This window comes from Spinacia oleracea, chromosome 6, assembly GCF_020520425.1.
Source record: "Spinacia oleracea cultivar Varoflay chromosome 6, BTI_SOV_V1, whole genome shotgun sequence".
NCBI classification, from domain to species: Eukaryota; Viridiplantae; Streptophyta; class Magnoliopsida; order Caryophyllales; family Amaranthaceae; genus Spinacia; species Spinacia oleracea.
The window spans coordinates 125,408,628-125,424,462 of NC_079492.1; the positions used below are offsets into that span (position 1 = coordinate 125,408,628).

The 15,835-nt window shown below is 34.4% G+C and overlaps 2 protein-coding genes across 2 annotated transcripts; one reads left to right on the top strand and one right to left on the bottom strand.

Annotated features, from left to right (window-relative positions):
• Positions 1 to 312: 312 nt before the first annotated feature.
• LOC110774719 (blue-light photoreceptor PHR2) lies at positions 313 to 6,894 on the bottom strand. The gene is made up of 4 exons (XM_021979286.2): positions 5,779 to 6,894; positions 992 to 1,212; positions 788 to 871; positions 313 to 675 (listed from the first exon to the last, which is right to left on the bottom strand). The coding sequence occupies exons 1-4, from the start codon at positions 6,733 to 6,735 to the stop codon at positions 594 to 596; spliced, it is 1,344 nt and encodes a 447-aa protein (XP_021834978.2). The 5' UTR covers positions 6,736 to 6,894; the 3' UTR covers positions 313 to 593.
• A 5,705-nt stretch (positions 6,895 to 12,599) lies between these two features.
• On the top strand, positions 12,600 to 15,546 carry LOC110774720 (O-methyltransferase 1, chloroplastic). The gene is made up of 7 exons (XM_021979287.2): positions 12,600 to 12,868; positions 13,525 to 13,676; positions 13,762 to 13,882; positions 14,237 to 14,361; positions 14,463 to 14,576; positions 14,658 to 14,822; positions 15,274 to 15,546. Exons 1-7 carry the CDS (start codon positions 12,691 to 12,693, stop codon positions 15,343 to 15,345), a joined length of 927 nt encoding a protein of 308 aa, XP_021834979.2. The 5' UTR covers positions 12,600 to 12,690; the 3' UTR covers positions 15,346 to 15,546.
• Positions 15,547 to 15,835: the final 289 nt, after the last annotated feature.

The window sequence follows — 15,835 nt, forward strand, 5'->3', positions numbered from 1 at the left end:
ACGTATGACACGGCGTGACGATGCTATGTTCCTTGTCAAATCATCGCGACACATGGAGAGATGGCATGGATTTATTAAGAAACACGTCTGAGATGAAATTCCATCACCAATCACCATGGAGTCATTAACACGAGATCTAATCCAATGCCCAAAGTTTATGAAACGACAACGGTTACATGAACTATTCCAATTTGTTTTATTTTTCTTCGTAACCCTTAACACCAAACATCGTATAACCCTTGCTCCAACGATTATACTGAAATAAAATCCCACTTCTAAAACTAAGCATTTCAATAGTCCAATAGACGACTGTTGTTCTAGTAATTGAGGATATGTATTGAGATACCATAACCTAAAGCCAGAATTTGATTATTGATAGACCAGTCAATAGTTCAAAAAGATGGACAGACAATACAAGGGATAGGTGGTTAACAAAATATGCAGAGATCCTTGGAAAAAAGGGCATAAACAAGCTGACCCCAGAAAAATGGAAACTCCCGCATTCACGACTGTTTGTTTAACAGGAGCTCTTTGTTGTTGTCAGCAACCCAAAACTCTCACAAGTTTATCACAATATAGTTTGAGTTCTTGCTTCAAGCAAGTGCACCTGTGCAAGCAGTTGCTGGGGTAGCATCGACAAGTTTCGTAGCCAAACTGTATTTTGCTGTGATAAATCTGGAAAATCAAACCAAAATAACACCAATATGAGGATCGCAGAAGATTAAGCTGTAAAAACTCTACTGTCAAATTAAACTTGTCATCTGTCAATACTCAATAGGCAACAAACCTGAAAAAATCCCTCCACAGCAGTTCAAACATCAACCAGTTCATTCCATCATCACCGTCTTTCCGGTTTGAAGCGGAAATTGTTCTGACAATTAATGTAAAAAAGAATATCAAGAAAGTTGAAGATTGCAGAAATATGACAGCAAGAGTTCAACACAAACAAAACCAAATAAAATACACCAAAAATAGCCTTAAGTCCATATACCTGGAAGCAGTTTTCTTCAGTTCATCAAACATATGTCGAGGAGAAAGGCATCCCATGGCTAGCCATGGAGAAATTTTGCAAGAGAAGTTGGCACCATATATACTGTTAGTGTCCTTCGACTTGGGTGGCTGAACCTTGCATTCAGCTGCGAATTTTTGGAGCCTTTGCATTGCTTCAGTCTCTCCTCCCACCAGGGAACCATTGACAGATGGTTTTCCATCCTATAAAAATCTTATACAGATAAGAGAAAATCGCCAAAATCATAGTATCAAGAAAATGCATATCGCATTACAGCAAGTCCTATAGCATTGTTCTGCATGTAAAAAGGTTTTGTTCAACTGACCAAGAGAGCACCATGAATAATTCAACTTTTCGAGTCCTTGGGTAGTTTGCGAACTATCAACGGGTAAACCTCTTAAGAGCATATTTGGTTGGCGTAAAACTGAAAACTGGTGAAGGAATGAAGTATTTTGTTTCAACGTGTTTGGTAAGAGTGGAGGAGTGAATCTGTTTCCTATCATAAGCAGTTGCCCAAATTTGAAACCCTGCACCACCTAAAGGTAAAGATTACACTATTTGGTAGAGACAGAAAGCTTACTTCTCTCTTTACAACAGCAGCCTACAGCAGGTGAACGAATGAAATTTGTTATGAAGGTACACTAAGATGAGAGACATAATTGAAGAGGAATAAGAAACACAACGGCCCTGGAGGAGCTCAATTCAACATCACCACAGCCAGATCAGGTTATCTTAATCATAATGATTCCCAACTTACTTTTCTTTTCCATGGCTAAAACAACCTCAACCTTCATCAGAATCTGAACACTGGTGTAATTTTGTGAGCTTTTCATCCGAGAAAACTCTGGATGACATCTACAGTGATCTTTTTCCGAATTGCTAGTCTAGAGGCGGCTCTATTCAAGCAAGGGCAGGAACAAAGGGACAAAAGCATGCCAGGGGCATGCTGGAGCGGAAAGTGCAATTAACGGTTGACTCCGAGGTTGTGGTTAGCTCATGACAGGCTGAGAATAAGGGACAGGCTAATTAAAGAAATTTACATGGAATCTGAGAAATGGTTATCTTCTGTTGTGTTATGTGGTGGAGGAAACGCAAAGCATTAAGGTACGAAGTCGCTTAAGCGAAGTTTTCGGAGATGCAGGGGGAGCAGCAGCCAGAAACAAACATTTGCAGTAAGGACAGTAGCTGCTACTGGAAACAACTCAACAAGTGTGTGCTGTAAAGGGAATTAAGGGTTTTTTACAGTTACAACAATATGAAGTTCCAAGCATAGTATCCAGTACAAAAAGTACACTAGATTATGAGCCCTGCGAAGCCTGAAATTACTTGGGCCAAAAAGTATTGGGATTGGTTGTCTATGCCAAAAAATAGATTAGTGTTTTGGTTAGCTTTCCTTGGAAAGCTCGAAACTAAGGAGAAATTTCAGAGGTTTGGTGTCTTCCAGGACAATAGTTGTTTGATCTGTGGAGATCACTATGAGTCACATCAACATCTCTGTTTTGGACCTTTTGGTTGTAAGTACCAGGAATGTATGAGGAGAATTCAAGATTGGCTTGGTATGAATAATCCATGGAGTTTGGTCATTGTGGTTAATAGGAATACCAATAAAAGCAAGGCCTCTAGGTTCCAGAGGGGTGTTTTTTTGGTTGCATTAGAAGCTGTCAGTGTATTTTGGAAACTCAGGAATGATTCATAATGGAATCAAAAGGTTTGGAGCAAAGATAAATCCTGTTACACAGATACAGGATGTAATAGTGTAGTGTGATGTCCAGGAAGGTAACAACTAGGGTTCTGTCAGTTGTAAATGGGTATGTATAGTGTTGGCCTATGGCCTGGATTATTACTCTCTTCATCTTGGGTCCATCCTAAATGGTTTGTTCAAAGTGGAGCTAAGTTCTAACTGTAAATTGGTTTCAAAAGCAATATATATTACTGATTTTCCAAAGAAAAAAAATGTTTATAGCAAGGAGCAGCAATACCATAGTAGAGGTGGAAGGAAGGGTTAAAGACAGAAAGATGGCAACTTGGGTCTATTGTACTAAGATGACGATTGTCATGAATCAGAAAACAATGGTGAGGTTGTGGATCCTATGTCATTTTTAAAACTATAGTTGAACCAAACAACATTTTCATATGATAGAATGGGGTACAAATTATCACAAATTCTTATTTACAAAGGTTGTACAATAAATATTGTACACCAGAGTAAAAGTTAACTCAAAATGCTTAAAAGTTAAGCTTATATATGTAAAAGTTATCTATTTTTAAGTAATTTTTTTTTCATTTTAATAAAACTTATTTCTTCTAAATCACTAATAATGTATAAAAATAATCATTTAACACTTTAAAATATTTATCTATCAAATTTTTTTTACTAATATAAAAGTTAATCAAAACTAGGTTAAAGTTACACAAAAATGAGTAAAAGTTATCTTGGTGTACAATAAATTTATTGTACACCTTGTGCGCACAAGACCTTTTGACAAATTATTCCATTCCCTTCACTTATTGGATTCCATTCCATTTCTAAAACTACCGTTGAACCAAACAGGCTCCAAGTGTTTCCATCATGTTTAAAGGCCAGCATAGCCTATGATGGGTCAATAAGATCCAATGTGATTCAACTACCTTCATATCCTTTAAACTATCCCCTTCTTCCTTCAGGAACTTTTTTTTAATCTATTTCCTAGAACTGTTCACTATACTAATGTTGTTGGGACATATCTAACATTAGGATTGCCTGATTCCCAATTTTGTGTGAAAATTCCATGTAAAAGTAATTCATATATAACAAAAGTTTTATATGGAAATGGAACCATCCAATCATAATGAACATCTGAGACAAAAGGCTAAGGCTTCATAGACCAAAACAAGCCTAGAGGAATAGGCAACATCAATTTTTGTACCTAGCCATTGAGAATATTTTCCAGAAGAATTCAGATTGTACTAGCACGAGAAATTACAACATCAAGCCACCCCAATGCCTCTAAAGAGGCTCCCGCCCAAGGCAGTGTAGAGGGTTGGATTAATGCAGCTTTACCACTGCGATTAAAGAGAGGCTATTTGTTAAATATTGACATGAGTTACTGTCACATAAGGAAAATGAACAAGAGGGAGACGGATTCATCAAATTATGGCTAAAATAAACATTAATTTGGAAAAGAATTGCAGTGAGAAGCAGCAAAAACACAGAAGTGGTGAAGAGAAAAAAAAAATGGCAGCTTGGGTTTAAAATAGTACTTATATACTAATATGGTGATCCTGATGAATCAATCAGGATGAGGATTGTAGATTCAATTCCATTCCTAGAAGTATAGTTGAACCTGAACAACTTTTTTGGGTTAAAAACTATTCCGTTATCTTCACTTATCGGATTCCATTCGGTTTCTAAAACTAAAGTTGAACCAAACAGGCTCTAAGTGTTTCCATCGAATACAAAGTCCAGCTTTGCCTTTCATTGATCAATAAGATTCAATGTCATTCAGCTACCTGTTCCTTGATAATTGAACTTTTTGGCCAAGTTGTTTATCACTGTAGCCAAAAGGATTCTTGGGGATGGCTAAAACTCAACATGTAAAATAAGATGTAGAACAGTTCTGCTATGTGTTGTGTCTTTGAGACCATCCCCTAATTCCTTCATAACAAAGGGAAAAAACAAGTATCATCTAGAACTGCTCATTGTATCCTTCTAAATGTTGGACATATGTATCCTTAGGGTTGCATGTTTACCAACTTTTTGTGAATATTCCATGAGAAGAGATCCACGTACCCAAAAGCGTTGTAGGAAAGCATCCAAATCATAGTGAACATCTAAGACACACATTTGAAAGCTTCATAGAACAAGCCAGTACTAGAGGAAAAGGCAACGTCAGTAACTGCATTTCACATTTGACAATATCTCCAGGAGAATTCAGATTGTATTCACTCAAGACATAGATGCTGCAAGTCTACAACGTCAACACACCCCAATGCCTCTACAGAAGATCCAACCCAAGGCGGGCAGGGGGTTCCATGATGCAGCATTACTTCTACGACTTACGGTAGGTTATTTGTAAAGTTTGACATGAGTGACTGTCAGATAAAAGGTTACAGGAAAAATGAACAAGAGAGAGACTGATGCGTCAAGCTATGGCTCCCCCTATGCATTTATGTACAAACCAGACTACATTCTCTAATCTACACTCCACATAACCAGAAATTAAAGCACCACATTATCGATTATTAGAACACAAACTAGCAACTTTGGCATCTTCCTAATACTTTGTAACCTATATTAATCATGTATACCAAATCCAAATGTTCTGCAAAAGTTCAAAAACTTCCTCTTACTACTCCAAATGTCTTGAAATAACATACAGTTGCAAAAGCTCTAACAGTTCCTCCCAGTCAACTCAGTTGATCAGTGCACAACTCCAACAGATTATCAATTTTTAGAACAGAGACTAGCAACTTTGGCATCTTCCTCATATTTTGTAACCTATATTTATGAAATCCAAGTGTTCAACATTGTGTCGATCGTTGCAAAAGTTCAAAAACTTCATCTTACAACTCCAAATGTCTTGATATAACATACAGTTGCAAAAGCTTAAACAGTTTCTCCTAGTCAATTCGGTTGATCAGTGCACAACTCCAACAGAATTCGCAAGTAAGGAACATGAAATTGAGCTATCAAACCACAAACATAACAAAAGCAATACATCAATAGAAAAACATGACAAACAAATTCGACGAAACCAAGCAAGAAATCAAATGTCAGAAGCAAGTAAAACCTGGGACAATGTGGCATTTGGGTTAAGACCCAATTCAACAAGAGAAGGAATCTCTCCAGCCTCTACATCCCCTCTTGAAGGCAAGCCTTTCAACTGATCCAAAGCAGCCACAGTATCCCTAACTTTCAGCCCTTGCACTTTCTCCCTAAACCCGCCATAATTAGTAGGCATACCTTTCAATTCAAAGGGCAAATCCTCCAAATGATACAATGTACTACCCCAAAAATACTTCACTTCAATCCCTTCCTCCTTCATTGCTGCCTCAATCTTCCCCTCGGCTTTCGCCTCCCCCTTGGACACCTCCCTGTGCACATACAACGCGTCCGCCCCAACCGCCTTCGCCATCTCAACAAGAACAGTCTCAGGCTTCCCAACCCTCACAACCAAATCAGACCCTCTTGCCCTAAGACTCTTCCTAAGATCAGTAACCGATTCCACCACGAAAGAAGCGCGAAACGGACCGGTTTTATCAAACCCAGATGACGATTTCCCATAATCCCTTGGGTCAAAACAATAAACCGGCAAAACAGACATTGACTCATTGTTAGCAGTGGTAAGACACTCATTATCATGAACCCTAAGGTCATTTCTGAACCAAACAATTGTAGCTCTCCGAGCAGCAGCACCATTAGAGGGGTCTGAAGGAAGACGAGGGTTAAGAGAAAGAGGGTTTTGAAGAGGGGAAGCGGAGGAAGATGACTTTTTGGAGAAGAGTTTTGGTTGAGATAGAGTGGAGGAGGAGAGAGAAAGAGTGGAAAGAGCGGAGGTGATTTGGGGTGGAATTTTAACGTTTTTGGGGGAGAAAAGTTGGGTGGTTTTGGAAGGGGTGAAGAAATGGGTAGGGAGGATTGAGGAGAGAGAAAGTGAGATTGAAGCTGTTAATAATGGAGGATTTTTGGGGTCTGTGGTTTCAGAGGATTCTGGAGTTTTCTGGGTAGTGATTGGTTCGATCTCCATTGATGAGTTGTTGAAGATAAGCTTCTTGTTCTGGTTTCTTTCTTTTTTTTTGAGGTTGGAGATGGTGATTGAGTGTAAAAATGTGATTTTTGGTATACTTGTTGAAAAGGGTTGGTGGAAATGAAGTTTGGTGATTATTTGATTAATGGTGTTTATTCAGCTGTGATTAGCTGACTAACACCTGCTACCATATGAGTAAGGCCCTGTTCTTTTTGGGTTAATTTCAACTACCATATTACATATTATTATTATTATTTATAACTAATTATTTATATTAATTAGTTACGGATTATTAGTTATTAATTATTTAGTTATTAGTTATTAAATATGAATTATTATTATTATTATTATTAATACTTTCTCCGTTCCGAAAATATTGCACCATTCGTTTTTTACACTATTCACACTACGACTTTGACCATTTTTTGTGATTGGTACGTAACGAAATTTTTGTCACGTAGATTCATATCGATATATATTTTCTAAATATTAATTTTTTATAATTTTTAATTGCACAAAATTTGAGATATTAAGAGTCAAAGTAATGGTGAAATGAGTAAAAGTCAACCATGGTGCGATATTTCCGGAACGAAAGAAATATTTATCATTATTGTAATTATTTAGTAATCAATTACAGATTATTATTATTATTTATTATATAGTTATTTAGTTATTAATTAATAAGTATTCTTTAGTTATTAGTTAACATTTTTTATTTATTATTTATTATTTATTATTTATTATTTATTATTTATTATTTATTATTTATTATTTATTATTTATTATTTATTATTTATTATTTATTATTTATTATTTATTATTTATTATTTATTATTTATTATTTATTATTTATTATTTATTATTTATTATTTATTATTTATTATTTATTATTTATTATTTATTATTTATTATTTATTATTTATTATTTATTATTTATTATTTATTATTTATTATTTATTATTTATTATTTATTATTTATTATTTATTATTTATTATTTATTATTTATTATTTATTATTTATTATTTATTATTTATTATTTATTATTTATTATTTATTATTTATTATTTATTATTTATTATTTATTATTTATTATTTATTATTATTTATTATTATTATTATTATTTATTATTTATTATTTATTATTTATTATTTATTATTTATTATTTATTATTTATTATTTATTATTTATTATTATTATTTATTATTATTATTTATTATTATTTATTATTTATTATTTATTATTATTATTTATTATTTATTATTTATCATTTATCATTTATCATTTATCATTTATCATTTATCATTTATCATTTATCATTTATCATTTATTATTTATTATTTATCATTTATCATTTATTATTTATTATTTATTATTTATTATTTATTATTTATTATTTATTATTTATTATTTATTATTTATTTCGGTAATATATTCTGTGAAGTTAAGTTCAGTTCAGTTCAGTTCAGGAGCATTCAGTTCAGTTCAGTTCAGTTCAGGAGCATTCGGTTCAGTTTAGTTCAGTTCAGGAGCATTCAGTTCAGGAGCATTCAGTTCAGTTCAGTTCAGTTCAGTTCAATTCAGTTCAGTTCAGTTCAGTTCAGTTCAGCTCTAAAGAACAGGGCCTAAACTTAGTCCGGATTCTTTAGAGTTTTAATAAAACTTTACAAGGTAGATTTGTATCTATATCATACATTTTAAATCAATTGCTCATATTAATTAGTGGGAATAGGAGATCAGGGGGTGAATATTGATGAGAAAAAATAGAGTAGAATTTTGGAGAGATAATATATGAGTCGTTGATTTTCCATTCAATGGTTGAGTTGCTCAAACTCTACCTTATCAAATTAGGAGTATTTTAGAACTCCAGAGGATCCAAAACCGGGTAAACTCTAATCAATTTCTAATTCTGCTACGGTCCCTTCTATATTACCACACTAGTCTTATATGCACGCGATGCGTGTGAATATAAGAAACAGATTTGTGTTATTACATATAAACATGAAATAACATGTAAAAAATATAATATAAACGCGATGCGTGCGAATATAAGAAACATATAAGTTAGATAGAGCCGGACACGTATAAACAAATTGATTAAAATGGTATGAATTTATTTAAGGGGCTAGATTGATTAAAATACTTCTTTGGGCTTTTCCTGTTGGGTAGGTTGTCATTATATTATCTATTCTATAAGTGTAGGGGTATTTTAGTAATTCAAGAGAACACCAAAAGTGGATTTACTAAAATAACTTCACATCTTCACTTATACGAAGTATAATAGAGATGATTGTGTAAATAAGTTAAAACATATTATATTATTCTGTAAATCAATCAAAAATTTATTCAAGCTGTAAATCAATAAAGATTTGTAATCTTCGACTATAGCGTAAATTAGGAAGTAGATTAGCCGTTATTGGTTGAATTTCCTTAAAATTAGAATTTGACATATGGTGGGGATAATTGATTGATTTCGTGCATATAACTTGAAAATTGATTGATTTCGTGCATATATGATTTGGTGGAGATAATTGATTGATTTCATGCATAAAATTAGAGTTTGACAGATTTGTTGGATTGATTTCTAGAAACCGTTATATTCTTTGTTGAACTTTGTTGATTTTATGAGGAGGATTTTATGCGTAATTCATTAAATTGTAAAGTAACTGAGGGTAGTTTAGTCTTTTAAATTGGGGACACCAAAAACGTGATTACCGAAATACCCCTTCCCTCTTCCCATATGTAATAGAGATAGTTAACATAATGCTTCGTATTGTGTATTAAGTATATGGATTGTGCATTGATAAAATGGTCGCATGAGGAGAAAGATCATGTGGGAAAATATTTCATTTACGCTTTGTTTGTAGAAAGTAATCGGAAAGGAAAGAAGAGAAAGGAAAAGAAAATTATGGATTTTTGTGTTTGGTTCCAAAAATTAAATTGGGTTTGATAGGTAAAGAAGGGAAATGGAAGATTAATGAATCTTCATTTTCTTTTCCTATGAAAAGAGAAAATTAAAATGTGTCAAATGATTTTCCTTTCTTTTCCCCTCATTTCCTTCCATCAACCAAACAACGGAAAATAATTAAGTTTCATTCTCTTCTCTTCCCTTCTTTTCCTTTTCCTTCCCGTCCTTTACTAATGTTGTACTAAACAAAGCCTTAAGGTAGGAGCAATTTCAAAGGAACATCCCAAAGAGAAATACAGGGCTTATAGAAAGAGACGAGGGAGTAACTTTTAATCAGTTGTTAACTTTTAATATGTTTTGATTAACTATGCACCTTTCTCTCTTGTCTCTCATTTTCAAGATCTCGATTTTCTTGTCGTTTATGCCGAAAACAGTACTCCGTACTAGACATTTTCCAGCCCTTTTTCGTGTTTTCTTTTGTTTCTTTTTTGTTGTTTTGTTCTCTCTTGTCTGGGTAGTTCCTAATGTTTTGTGTTTTCCCTAAAATAAAATTAGTTGGTTCAACGATTCTCATCCATGGATGAAAAATTTATTTTTAGGATTTCAATAATTAAGAAAGGTGATCAGGATTTGTGTGGGTTTGGTGCTCGACATCAACTTGTCAATCATATAAGATCTAGAATGGGAAATATGCAAAAATATCAAAAAATAACTACTCCGATGATTATCATAAGATAAGAAACATAAATAAACGGATTTGAGGCTCAACTTGATGCTAGAACAATCTCTCATAGGTCCGACACTTATGTCGATGCTTACTCTTTTTCAAGTGGTAACTTTTGCATTGTCAATGGCTCCATGTGAGATACCTTTTTAGGAAATAAACACAATACGACGTCTCACGCTCTCCTTTGGTAATGGAACAAGGTCTTAATCATACAACCAAACCTTAACCTGCTAACATGTTCACAAACCCATCCCAGTCTAAGGCATAAACGCCATAAGCCCTAGCAAAGTAAAGCAAGCACCAAGAATATTACAAAACAAGAGGATTTTTCATGCCATGACACTACTAGGGGTCACCCAACCCCTATGCTCAACTCACTGGTAGAATTAAGGATACAAAGCATGAACATAGCTACTATCCTTAATTATACTCTTCCTTAGGGGGTGAGCGGTATTAAGTTAGACAAATCCGTCTTTAGCTCCTTATCTATACTATATATTAAAAGGTGTTCATCGGTCTATCTTCCACATGGCACTATGTTAAAGAATTTCATTATATGTCATTCACATACATATATACTTTACACGTAAAAGTTTGAAACATGGTTAGCGTATGAATTGAACCCATGACCTCAAGTTTAAACAACAAAGACTTGACCAGTGGGCTACACTAAATTACATTTATGTTTTCAAAAGAGAATATATACATTTGAAAATTTAATCAAAGAATTACTCAGTCATAATTTCATATAAAGTCATAACCACAATACATATAATAACTCGGGACGTAACCGGAACCAAAACTAGTTCTTATTTAAAAGGGGTTCGCTTAAATAGCAATTCAACGAGTTTCAGTGATCGATAACTAACGATAGTTGCTAAATGTTTTTGAGAAAGTATGACAAAAAAACACTGATTAAAATAACAAAGAACAATCGCGCCATCAATTTTAACCATTAAGGTAAGACCTTATTGACTTATTGGTATGTTTTTCCGTATTATCTTATGTTAGTGATGTTCAATTTTATTATGGAGTACAAAAAATGTCACTTAACTTACATTTTTGTAGGCGTGCATAATAAAGTGGATTTTTTTTGGATAAAACCACCTTTTAAAGTTGCAGTTTTTGAAATAACCACCTTATATGTTTTTTTTTTAAAATAACCACCTTAAACTTTGAAAGTTAAAGAAAACACCACCTAAATCTAACGTCCGTCCAAATTTCCGTTATTGGGCCTCACAACCAACGACTATATTATATTTCCCTCCTCTTTTCCTTCCTTCCTTCTTCTTCTTCTTCTTCTTCTTCTTCTTTATCAGCATTTCCTCCATTAAAACACCTCTGTCGAAAAAAAATCTGCAAATTACTTGTATTTCTCTCCCAATTTTTAAAGTGCAATCAATCAACAAATAATTTTTGGCACTTTCCCCAAATTATCAGCATGGTCCGCTTAGTTAAAGAGGTAATTTGTGCAAAATTGAAACTAGGGTTCTTCAATTGTAGAATTTGGGGATTTTTCAATTTAGGGATTTAAACTCAATTGATTACAAATTTTAACTTTGTTAATTCATATAAAACCGCCCAAATTCATAGTTTAATCAACCAAATTGCATTAATGTCAACAAATCAATTTTTTAGGGTTACCAATCAACAAAGCGAATTTTTTTTTACTAATTAATCAGCAAATTCGAGATTAAGGTTATAGTTTAATACCTTAATCGTCCTTTTTCCACCAATTAAAATACACACATGGAGTTTTTGGTCCCCTCGTGACACCCGAGAAGATGTTCTTGGTCCCCACAAATGGATGCTTGGTTCATCTTGGATTCTTATTGTATTACTTTGCATAAAGTGCCAAAGATGGAGGAGATTGAGATTTGAATTGTGTGGTTGAGGTGAAAAAATACAGAGAATAAATGAGGGAGGAGAGTGAAGAGCAATAACGAGGAAGAAGAAAATGGTTGGAAGATGAAAAGAACAGTAAAGAAGGAGAAGAGAGAGAGAGTATCGAGTGAAAATGGAGGGAAAACTAATTTTGGTCGTTGGTTGTGGGGCCCAGTAACGGAAATATGAACGATTGAACGGACGTTAGATTTAGATGGTGATTTCCTTAACTTTCAAAGTTTAAGGTGGTTATTTAAAAAAAAAACATATGGGGTGGTTATTTCAAAAACTGCAACTTTTAAAAGGTGGTTTTATCTAAAAAAAAAAAATCCTACTAAAGTTGAAAAACCAGTAGTTTGTTTGATAAGACATGAAAGACTCTGCTTCAACTTGATCTTCAACCGATTTCCCCCCTCACAAAGTCTTCCATCTAAAAGATGAAAGCTTGTTTACGCCATGTCTCCACCATTGCTACATTCGTCCATTGTCAATACAAGCTCAAGAAAAGGAAAAACATTTGCATGGTCGCCGCAAATTTGAGCAATGACGATGACCCTTTTCTTCAAGCTGCCCTTCATTCCGCTACTCTTCGTTTCCAGGAGACCCATCGCCCAGGCATCTCTCCTTTTCTCTCTCCTATTTCCCCTTCTTTTTATGTGATTTTTCATTCAGGCATTTTGTCGAACAGTTTGTAGGCATCTATTTTTTAGCACTTGGCTATTTTAAAATCCGCTTTTAGTTACTTGATAAAGATTGGTATTTGAGAAATGGGTGATGGAGGGATCCATACTGGTTGCTATTGTAGTGTGACTTGCTTCATTGGATCAATTACACCCATATTGATGCACTTCATACACTAAATTAATTTGATTAATAAGCAAAAAATCTGCCTTATTTGACCTGCCTACCTGTTATACAAGCAAACTTCGTGTAAACACTTGTAAGTGTTTGATGTAGTTTCTGCTAGTTCCTTCAAAGAATAAGTGTTAGAGGTAGTTTTGTGTATCTATTTGGTCTTAACATCGATTAGTTTGTGTAGAACTGTATAAGTGTTACTTAACAGTTTGTTGAAGTGCATTACATTATCTCTCATTATTTAAAGAAGTGGTTGAAAGTCGAAACTCAAAACAAACAGTTTATCAGCCCAAATCTTTCAGTGTTGACTCATACTTTGCCTTAACTATGTTTTCTGTTAACAATGATCCATGGAGCTCAACTGCTCGTACTGTTATTCTAACATGTCAGGGGTCTGGCTATATTTGCGTCTGCAGACCCTCTTTTCCACGATCCTTATGTGGCTTGCTTGGTTCCTGCAAACACGTCTGTCTATATGAAGCAACACTCGCACCCTTATTGCGTTGCTACCAGGTTTATTGATGATAAACTGCTCCAAACTTTGAGAAATGACGATGAATTGAAACAGGTATAACCAGTCCCAACATGTGAAGCTCTCCCGTTCATACCAATTTCCCGTAGCTATGTTTTAGGGCATGATGAATATTATGTAGGTTGTTTTATTGACAGATGGTGCAGATACTCGTGTTTATAGACTAACTTGGCCAAGCTCTACATTGATATTCGACATATCACCGGATATAATCTACTCTGAAGTGTCTCAGAAGCTTAGAGGTATGTTATGTGTACTGCATTCGAAACATTTATGATTATATTAATTATGTACGCGGAACTTTTGAGTATCAAAGCCAATGAAATCTTAATTTTTTCCTCTCATAATCAATCTTTTGGTTAGGGTTGCAACCTTTTGTGTTTTGTACAGTAGAAGAAAAATGTTTCAAATGCCTTTCATCATAATAAACCTTTTTTTTTTTTGTTGCTTACAATATATTTTCAGAATTTCTCAGGGAAGTTTGTCCATTTCATAGAAGTTTCTATGTAGCATAGATCTTCCTTCGAATTCATGAACTCTTGTTGTGTTTTTATAGTTACTTTTTACACTGCTGTGTCTGAACTATCAAATTGTAGATATTGGGGCTCAGATCAGCAGGAGCTGCTTATTGCTTCATGTTTCACTGGAGTCTTCTAACATACAAGAAGTCCTGCGAAAGAAAGGATTTAATGGTAACCGCCCAAGTATATGGTCTCTCCAGGTTTACATGTCATCAACATCTCTCTGTCTTTGACTCTTTTCCCTTCCTGTCTTTATATAGGAGTGAACTTCATGGAGTGAATATAACTTTTCTTTTTTCAGGGTCTACCCCTGTTGACATTGGCTAGTTTTGAAGATGTTTTGTCAATTGTGAGTAGTTTAGCCACAAAGGGAAGCCTTGTAATCGGAGAAGTTCCAACTGAACTTGAGCTGACGGTAGTGGCATGCTCACTTTGAATTTGCCCTGCGTCATATTCTTCATGAAAGACCATCTTATTCGTTTTCTTTGTAACTCAGACCGATCAAGAAGAACGGATGCACAAGCTTTTCATGCGCCATGGATTTCAGATTCATGTGATTGACTATGAAGATGTGGCTAGAAGTTTTGGTAGGGATCTATCAAGGGAATCCTACAACCGTGTACTCTTTGTTGCAGAACATTTGCGATTTTCAGATGATCAGGTTAGAACACATAATGTTCCACTCACACTTCAGTTTCACCCCCAAAAGGGATGAGGAGGGCATTATTTATGGGGTCAGCTTTGATATACTACTACATTTTCGTCCTCTCGTACTGGTATGAACTTAACAGGGTTGGGATCATGTGCCCCAGTTTATGTCCCAGACTCCCAGATTGTGTTTCACACTTTTACCTCCTTATTCAGTTCTTTAATGTGAATGAAGAGGCACAATCAAAGATTGTGGGATGTAAGATGAGACATAGAACTGGATAAAGGATCTCTACCTGTGTGAACTAGCCTATAATGTATATGTTGAAACTCAATGTAGATAATGTTAGTTTTGACGTAAATTTTGTCCAATGATTCATGATTGTCACTTCCAAACTGCAATTTTTATTCTTTTCATGAACTGAAATTCTTACTGTTTTTGTTGTCATTCGACATCTTTGCAGGTGGAAATGTGGCGAAGTGAATTCCAAAGGACTGAAGAGGACGGTGACGAAGAAGGGTTTGAAGATCTCTAAACATATTCAAGGATTTTACATTTAGTATTAACACAATCAATTTTGATGTGCAAAAAATATATTTATATATATTCAATCAAGTTCATCCTGATTTAAATCGAAATTGTTATTCTTGAGATGGTTGGACAGATTCCTTGTCATAAATCTGAAATACAATACAGGCTTTCACATCTAATTCAGTATGGTGGAACCTTATTTACATATGTTAGTCCAACAAAACTCATGAAGTTTTTATGTTGGCCCCAACCCCTGTTAACATTTAGATAGATGTATTGTTTTTGGAAGGCTTTAGTGCAAATGCCTTGAACTACAAGTCCAAATACACGTGCCTCGGCAGATATAGTACTATGAAAAATGTAGAAGATAATGCAGAAGTTGAACTAGGACAATTTAATTCTCTTGATTGCCTTGTACTACGTAGTACTTTAAGATTATTGTGAAGAGAGAACACGGGATCATTAGCCATTTGATTCTTATGCAGTAAAATCTA